Source organism: Embiotoca jacksoni, unplaced genomic scaffold (genome assembly GCF_022577435.1).
Source record: "Embiotoca jacksoni isolate LCO1_2020_lvr unplaced genomic scaffold, fEmbJac1.0.p SCAF_64, whole genome shotgun sequence".
In the NCBI taxonomy this organism is placed as follows: Eukaryota; Metazoa; Chordata; class Actinopteri; family Embiotocidae; genus Embiotoca; species Embiotoca jacksoni.
In genome coordinates this window covers 146,231-155,881 of record NW_027185419.1, presented here as the reverse complement: position 1 = coordinate 155,881, position 9,651 = coordinate 146,231, and the positions used below count along the sequence as shown (strand labels likewise).

General features: G+C 36.1%; 1 protein-coding gene across 1 annotated transcript; it reads right to left on the bottom strand.

Moving 5' to 3' along the window:
- Positions 1 to 567: 567 nt before the first annotated feature.
- Positions 568 to 5,610, bottom strand: LOC138213819 (low choriolytic enzyme-like). Its single transcript, XM_069175099.1, has 9 exons — positions 5,554 to 5,610; positions 5,439 to 5,466; positions 5,291 to 5,341; positions 4,569 to 4,700; positions 3,790 to 3,910; positions 2,747 to 2,925; positions 1,617 to 1,698; positions 770 to 894; positions 568 to 640 (listed from the first exon to the last, which is right to left on the bottom strand). The coding sequence occupies exons 1-9, from the start codon at positions 5,608 to 5,610 to the stop codon at positions 633 to 635; spliced, it is 783 nt and encodes a 260-aa protein (XP_069031200.1). The 3' UTR covers positions 568 to 632.
- Positions 5,611 to 9,651: the final 4,041 nt, after the last annotated feature.

The following is a 9,651-nucleotide window of genomic DNA, read 5'->3' as shown; positions in this document are numbered from 1 at the left end:
GCTTTTAGAGCATTTTATGTCCCTGTGTTGCCACTACAAAGACATCCAAATGCTTTCTTCACCACTGATAGTTGGCGATATCCGTAACTACTTCCTTCATTTCAGAAAAAGTTATTCAACTTTCACAAAGCAATATCCAACTGAACATTTTGGCCTTTTAATTTAATCAAACTTTCTGTTTGCTTTTCAGCCAATTGGATAATTTTTTTGTCATAAACAGGCAACCGATTAATCATCACCAAATCAAACAAATAAGAAAGTGATTAAAATGAGGGATTAAGGCATAAAAGGAAATTATAGTTGCTTTATGAAGGTTGAGAAATAGAAAACAGAAATAGATGTGATACCATCTTCCTCCAGCAGGTGGCTCTGAAGTCCGGCCTCTTTTAAACAAAGAGCTTTAAGAAAGCGTCTGATAAACGTCAAATGATAATAGTATCTTTGTTGTTGTTTGTTGTTTTTTCGCAGAAAAGGATGCGATAAATGATCAACAATCCATCTATTCATAATTTTCTGAATAAAAACAAAAATAATACACCAAAGATCAAATGCGAACAGAAGCTATCCTGGAAGTGTATATCACGTAATAGGTTTTGAGTTGAAGAACCTGGAAGTCGACTTTCTTTCCATCGTCAAACTCCTGATTGGCCACAAAAACAAAAACAAAACCCAATAAATAGTGTGAAGTTTTTGTCGCGTTCTTACATGTTAACGGTGCGACTCGGTAGAAAAGTGCGAGAGAGAATAAAAGGATTTATCGTTTACTCACTGCATCGGTAAAGCCTGTTGACGCGGGCGATGTCGTTGACGCTCATCTGTCTGGCGTTTCCGAAGTTAAGGTTGGGGTTGGACCGCGCGAGGATGGTTGGCTGCCCGTTTTTGGAGAAGGCGCGTCTTCGAGGAAAACACGGACACGTTATTAGTATATGGAAGCAACACACACATAAAAACAAAACACACACTGGCTGCATACTCATGATCAAAGCAGTGATACTGAGGTGCTTTTCATTATGAACAATGCAACTGAAAGTTTTGCCTTTTTTTTTTTACTGAATACTTGTATTACTATTATTACAATTATTATTATTTTAATTTTGTTTTCTTTCCAGTGTAATATAATGACTTACAATCGAACAACATAATAACTCCATATTAACCCCTATCAGTTCTCTGAATTTCATTACATCCTGTTTGTGTAAGAAAATCTTATCTTTGCTTTAAAACAAACAAGTGAGCACTAAAATTGTAAATGCAGGTAATGCTTTGAAGTGAAGATGAAATATAAATATTCAGTATAACTACAGTTATGTAACTAAACCTCGATCCGAGCTTTACAATCAAAACGTTTACATAAACGTTTATAAATATACCGTAGATGACGATATAAATACATAATCTCAACATCCTTTTATATAATTTTATTTTTTTAATTTTGCCAAATCAGTTGCTAGTGACTGTTGTGGAAAACACTTCATTAACAGGTTTAACTTTTGAAATAAACAACAAACATAGTTCTATGGAGCTCCACTGTGCTAAACCAGAAAACTGAAACTAAATGCTGGTCCATGCGCTTCACTGTTAAAAACACGCATGCATACGCTCACACAAACACTCACTTGCTGTACTGCATGACGGAGTTGAAGTCGTAGGGAGTTCCCAAGTTGTTCGTCCGCACCTTCTGGAAGTTGTTTTCTGTTCCTGCACGGGAGGCGAGAACACATTTTTAAATGTTCCTTTTTTCAGGTCCATATCGGGCCCGTCCTGATGTCCAACCTCAAAATGTCCCTTCCTGTCTCAGCTGTGTGGAGATGTGGCCACTGTCCGGTTATTAGATAACCACGAGGATTGAGACTCTTAATCAGTAGCTGTCTTACTCGTTAAAACAACGTTTTGGAATAACATTTAAAAAACGCAAAATGATTGTGATCGTTTGTGTTAAAAGGAGGACTTGAACCTTGTTGGGTGTAAACGTTACTACTTCCTTAAAGTTATGCCTCATTCGCTGTCATGGCAACAAATAATGCTATTTAAAAAAATAAATAAATAAATGTCCCGACTCGTTGTTCAACCCAGTATCACAGCAAAGCGTGAGAGAGCCACTTTTTGGACTGTGTCGGCGTGAAAGTTACACGTTTTGTAAGCATGAAACTTACACGTATGTAAATGTCGTGTGATGCAAGATTGTGTTGACCAAAGTCCAGCAACAGAGGCACTGAAGGACATTTTTTGGCGGTATTATCAGTTACTAGCACAGGCTACCATGTGGGACGATGAGGTTCGAATCCAGCAGGTCACAACGTTTTTCTTGAGTTGGTTTTTGTTTCGAAACCTCAATCATGTGCATATTTAGTAACCAGAACCGCATGTTTATGCTAAAAGTTGTATTTTCCTCTAAACCAAATGGCTTTAAGCATGCAGTAGGTTTCATGTTTTGTCCACTACAGGAAAACGTGTCACTTTCATGAGTAGTAAACACAAAGCGTGGCTATCTCACATTTCGGTGTTGCGGACCGGCGTGTCTATTTCACGCTTTGCCGTGATACCTGGGTTGCGTGGTTGGAAACAGGAAGCGACCAGCGTCATCTGAACTGCGTCAATTCTCCGGGACACCAGATAGTCGTTATATATACGACCACTAGAGGGCGCTGAACTTTAAAACGTAGCTGCGGGTCGTTGCTTGCACATAAGGCGTTTTGGGTTATTTTTTAAATAACCTTCCTCTGTTGTTTTTTTTAGGTACGCTGACCTGACTGAATGTTCTGGAAGAGGATCTGGACGTATCGGTCTCTGTCGGAGCGGACGTGCTCGTGGTGGAAGCCCAGAGCGTGGAGAACCTCGTGCTGCACCGTCGACTGGAACAAACAACCGTTCTTCATCAGGGAGATGTGCTGACCTCGACTCTGCCGGCCCAGGTACGACCAACATCTGAGACACACACACACACACACACACACACACACACACACACACACACACACACACACACACACACACACACACACACACACACACAATAAAAAAACAAAAACCTGTTACTGTTGATTGGGGGGAATTTGGAAGTCTGCTGGTGAAATGGATGGGACGTGCTGCACCCTAGTGGTCAAGATACAACACTACACTACTCACTTTGACAGTTATTCTGTAAAGACACAATTTTTTTCCCCTCCTGACGGACAGGAGTCATTTTTCAAACTGACACTCAAGGGTTTCTGCAACTTTTAATCATGATGATGTGTTGGGAGGATATGAGAAGTCGATAAATAATGCAGTAAAAAAAGCACAATGTTATTTGTAAAATATTTGCTTTCTAGTTTAAAGTTCTGGTTTCAAATCATTTTGGCTTGTGACACTAATCCAAGTATGTAGTTTGAAGTGTCTGTGAGTTGTTAGCTGCTCCAGCGAAGAGACATTTAAATAACAGTTTGAGGCACAAAGTGATAAACATTTTCCAATAGTTCACCAAAAAAATGTAAATCAAAGATTATGAAAAGTCAAAACAGATTTGAGAAGAACAGCTTTCGTTTCTCCAATCTTTTATCATCATCTCTTTTATCACCCCCTTCAGATCTGGAGGGAACTGAACTGAAGACACTTCTTTTAATAGAGTACTTTTATGTTTATGTTTTAGTGCTACTTTTACTAAAGTAAAGGATCTTAACCAAACATAGATCACATGATGGACTGACGAGATTTTGACTGTGACTTTTTATTTAGGGAAAGTGTGTGTGTGTGTGTGTGTGTGTGTGTGTGTGTGTGTGTGTGTGTGTGTGTGTGTGTGTGTTTATCTACCCAGATCCAGAATAGAAGTGGATGTAATTGCGATGCCACTGGTTCCTGTAGATGAAGCGGATGCAGGTGGAGCGGTGGAAGCTGATCAGGGCGTTGATGATGATGTTTCTCTCTGCTCTGCCTGCAGAGAGAGAAAAAAAGAGACTGTCAAGAAGTACTTTGTCTAAACGCAAACTGACATTTGTAATCGGATCAAAAACTCCCCTCTGATCTCCGGTGGTAAACACAGAGCTCGGTATGTGTGTTTCAAATGATAAATAATTTCAAATTAAAAGTGTAATCATCTCGATTGAATCCAGGTAACACAAAAGATAACATTTCATTGTATAAATATATTTCTTTGAATTAGGTGAGGTGTCCCTAGAGCCAGGGGCTGGCTTGATTTATTTATTTATTTTCTGGGGTGAGTTCTTATTTAACAAGATCTTAAAATTAAATTAAAAAAAAAAAAAAAAAAAAAAAAAAAAAAAAAAAAAGGTATTAGGACATATCAACACTTTTTTTTTTTTCAATAGCATGCTAATACGAAGACCGTAATCTACTAAATGACTTTTAAGAGTTAATCTGTTTATTCAAATTCTAATTCATCATTTTTTTCATGTGAATTGTACTAAAAACAACATAATAGATCTGTCAAAGCAGAATTCTTTATCACATTGCTGAAAGAGTCGTGTGTTTAACTAACCATCACTTTTTCATTAAAATGAACTCACTTGAAGCAAAGAAAGCTCAATTTGATTTGTTATCATGGGGTCAAAGGTTAAGTTAGCGTCGCTTACTGTATGAAGACGAGAAGCTGACGGGCACGTAGACGTAACGTCCGGACTTCGGCCACTTGCAGCCTCTGGCCGTGCACGGACCGGCGTTCCTGCTCCAGCTCACCATGATGTCGCCCTGCAGCCTGGGCGACGCTGCAACACAAGACCGGGAGTGTGAATTATAGCTTTATACGTCTCATGGACAATTTCTGGCGTAAAAAAACCCAAAGAGTTCTAGATGCAGCTAGTATTTTTTTTATTTTTTTTTATTTTTTTTATTAATATCAATTAATTAGTCCATTATTTTCTTTGAATTATTTGCGAAAATGCCTTCAAGTGCAATACCACCGAGAGCCACTAGGGGCCGGCTCCTAAAAAAAGGCTACATAGACTCCCTCTCAACTACCCTCCTGATAATACATCATTATTATTATAATAAACTATTATAATAAATTAACTGACCTTAATTATTTTATTATTAGTCTATCACAAAATGTAAAAAAAAACCAACCTGTGGAAAACACTAATATCTTTAGACAAAACACAAATATTGTCAATTTCCAAATATTTATAAAGGAATAAAAAGCAGCCAATTCTCCTCAAACCTGCAAGCTTTTGGAATTATTCCTACAAATCTAACTGTCTGCGTTTTTATTGTCTCAAACGGTTTCAGCGCTGCGATCAGCTGTTACATCATATTTACGATTTGAGCCACGAAGAATCGGTAAAAACGTCCGTCTTACTTATGTGAGCGTTGGCTCTTGCGATGATTTCGGAGACGTCCAAAGACTCGTCTGTGGGGGGGAAACGGAGAGGACACTCAGCGGTTTAACTTTTAAAGTTATCGTCAGATTGTAATCGTGAGTAAAACTCTCTAATGTTTCGACTCACCGCTTTGATCTCCTTTGTCGGTGACATTCTGCAACACGAGACGCAACATGTCATTATTTTTAATCATCATTTAACGTTGTAATCACTGTGTTAAAAAAAAAAAAAGGGGTCAAACCTGAGAAAGGGCCGTGGAGAGGAAGAGGAGGAGGAGGAGGAGGAGAGCTGGAGTCATGATTGGCGGTCCCCCCTTCAGGTGAACTTCAGAGCTGAAACGGTCAGTTTGTAAAGCGGCGAGGTAAGACGGAGCCCAGAGGAGTTCACCTGTCACACCTGTGCACTCGGCTCCTCTCTCTTTATAAGGCTCACCATGAGGTGTGGTCGAGGCTTCGCCCACGGCTATCAAGGTCAGCTGTCAATCAAATGCTTTGTTCTGCGTGAAGTTAAGTGGGGAAAAAAACCCTCACCCGACGCTAGTTTTTTTTTCTGTTCCGAGAAGGAAGTCTCAACTGAAAGTTTGAAGAAGGATGTAATTATTGCTCGATGCATTCATGTGCCAATGTTCGTATTTAGTTTACACCTTAATTAAGGCTGTAGCTGTAATGTAATACGTTGTGTTTTTCTGCTTTTAGCTGGCAGATGCAAGACAGTGTTTCCCTCCTAAACGTGTGCGGGTAGAAACAAGCGTGAGAAAAGGAGTTTTTAACACGCCGTGTTTCGGCAAATGCGTTTACTTCCTGCATTCTGCAATGAAAAGGACAACAGCAAGAAGGGCCGAAAAAACCCACAAAATCTCAATGATAAACTGTTTGGAGGAAAGAGTCCAAAAAAACACTTCAAACACACGCTGCCACACGAGCTCGACTACAGAACAATAACCTTCTTATGGCAACAATCAATCAATCAATCAGGCGTGGACAGAAGAATAAAAATGAACAATAGAGTAATTGTCAAGTGACAAAACACAACAGATGCCAAAAGTGGTTGGCGTGGTAACCAGACGAGACGATCATTTTGTCTCTTAGTTTGAGTGTCTTTGTAGTTGTTTTTTTTTTTTTTCATTTTAAGCTCTTTTGTGTTTATTTTGGTCATTTTGTGTCTCTTTGTTGTGATTTTATGTCTCTTTGTTTTGTCTCCTTTTAGTCATTTTAAGTGTCTTTGTTGTGATTTTGTGTCTCTATTGTGATTTTATGTCTCCTTTTAGTCATTTTATGTCTCCTTTTAGTCATTTTATGTCTCTTGGTTGAGATTTTGTGTCTCTTTGTTGTGATTTTATGTCTCCTTTTAGTCATTTTAAGTGTCTTTGTTGTGATTTTATGTCTCCTTATGGTCATTTTAAGACTATGTATTAACTTTATTTGTATAGTACCTTTCATACATAAAAATGCAGCTCAAAGTGGTTTGCAGCAAGAAAATGACATAAAAACAAATATAAATGATCATTTAAAAATATCGAAAATAAATGAAATGCATGTGAACAGATAAAACCCACATAATTCACACAAATAGAGTTATATATATTATATATATATAATGTATTTGAAAGTCGCGGCATAAGCAAGTGCAGAGATATTTACGAGATCGTGAAAATGGCGTTTACAAGGCGATCATGTTAACGCTGGGACAGAAAGGCAAAATCCTGAATAACGAAAAAAAAAAAAACTCGTAAATAGAATATATCTTTAAAATGTACTCATTCAAAATTTGGAAGCACATAAATTCTGAAATATCGCTGTACGTTGCAGCAAAAACTTTGGCCGCCAAAAACCCAAATGACCGTAAGGACATTTTGTTCTTCAAGGTATGAGGATGTATTGTTGTGCATACATGACATGGCAGGTAATCCATGTGAAGGTGTCTTTTGTTTTAATTTATGGACCTGACCTACATCCGGCTGCCACTTCACAAACAACACCAGGAAGTACGTGAAGTAATTGTTGTTAAATTTGCATATAGTAAAAAAGAAAAAAGAAAAAAAAGGAGAAAAATATTTGATTTCTTTTTAAAGATTAGGTAGAAATACAACAGAACATTTAAATTTTTGGATATCTGATTAATGACGGTATTATTTTCAAATGAATCACCAGGACACTGATCAGAAGCTGATGACGCCACGACGACTTGTGGAAAACATTTATTGACTTTGTATTATCAGGAGAGTAGTGGAACGGGAGTCCATGGAGCCTTTTTTGGGAGCCGGCCCCTAGTGGCTCTCGGTGGTATTGCACTTGAAGGCATTTCCGCATTAACTTCAGTCTTTAGACCCAGAGTCGACATCCATTTTTACATACAGTCTGTAGTCAGAATCTACGACCCCGACTATGGCTCCAAAATCCTTTACTGTGTATTGATAAATGCCCCCCTCCTCACCCCCCCTCCTGTTAGCTAACACCAAATCACCTGTGTTAGTATTATGTGGCTTCATGTGACAGGTGTACCTGACAGCAGTAAGTGCCGCTTACAAACTTAACTCGAGTAAAAGGGTGTTTTGTTACTTGCAGCTGCTTTGTGGGAAAACATTCCAGATCCCAACCAGTTCTTTGCAGAGTGGGATTTCTGCTGACTCAGCCAAAAGACAGACTTTGTTAGGTATGCTATGATTACCGTGAAGGAAGTTATGGTGATCATGAATGGGGAGCCAAACTTTCACTGTACACAAAAACATTTTTTAATTTTTTCTTATTTTAAAGGCCCATCAAGGGGGCGGGCGTCGCAAATTCGCCCAGGCTCGCATTGTTTATGCAACATACTCGTCCCTACGCAAATAAACATAAAAAAAGAAACACACCAACATTGGAAATAATATATTAAGACGGGAGAGACATTTAAAAACGTACTTAAACCTGGATTTGGTTTCAAATGTACCAACGACAGAAAACAAATCAACACCTTTTGTCTAAAATGACATCTCTCCCGGTGAGTTTGTGGCGGCGGCTTCAGGTCTTTAGTCTTCACTTTCTTTCTTTGTTTTTTTTTCATAGACAAACTGATTCAGGTACTCGTGCTCATATTAAATTAATAAAGTCAACGTATCCCGAGCATGTGTGAATTAATAAATCATTTTCCTTTGCTGTAGTTTGTCCATTGAAGCCTTGGTTGTGTTTAAGTGACGGTGGCGGCTTCTCGCTATTTTAAAGCACCTTCAACTTTCTTGTAAAAACCAAAACATAGAAGATATTTTTATTTCTAAAGTGTAAATCTCATCTTTATGGAGCTTGTTAAATAATTATTTTAACACTGATGCTAACTAAGCGTACTAGTGGGTATTGGAGATGTTTTCTTTTCTTCGTAATTTCTGAAATTACTAATACTTATGGTTAATTTAAATGGTCATAATGGTAATTATTTAAAAACAAATTACAGGTGCAGTTTTGCAGACTATTTTTATTTAATGTATATTATGTACTGTAGGTAATAGAACTATTTATTTTTATTTAATATATATTATATTCTGTAGGTAATAGAACTATTTATTTTTATTTAATGTATATTATATTCTGTAGGTAATAGAACTATTTATTTTTATTTAATGTATGTTATATTCTGTAGGTAATAGAACTATTTATTTTTATTTAATATATATTATATTCTGTAGGTAATAGAACTATTTATTTTTATTTAATGTATGTTATATTCTGTAGGTAATAGAACTTTATTTTTATTTAATGTATATTATATTCTGTAGGTAATAGAACTATTTATTTTTATTTAATGTATATTATATTCTGTAGGTAATAGAACTATTTATTTTTATTTAATGTTTATTATATTCTGTAGGTAATAGAACTATTTATTTAATGTATATTATATTCTGTAGGTAATAGAACTATTTATTTTTATTTAATATATATTATATTCTGTAGGTAATAGAACTATTTATTTTTATTTTATGTATATTATATTCTGTAGGTAATAGAACTATTTATTTTTATTTAATGTATATTATATTCTGTAGGTAATAGAACTATTTATTTAATGTATATTATATTCTGTAGGTAATAGAACTATTTATTTAATGTATATTATATTCTGTAGGTAATATAACTATTTATTTTTATTTAATGTATATTATATTCTGTAGGTAATAGAACTATTTATTTTTATTTAATATATATTATATTCTGTAGGTAATAGAACTATTTATTTAATGTATATTATATTCTGTAGGTAATAGAACTATTTATTTTTATTTAATGTATATTATATTCTGTAGGTAATAGAACTATTTATTTTTATTTAATGTATATTATATTCTGTAGGTAATAGAACTATTTAT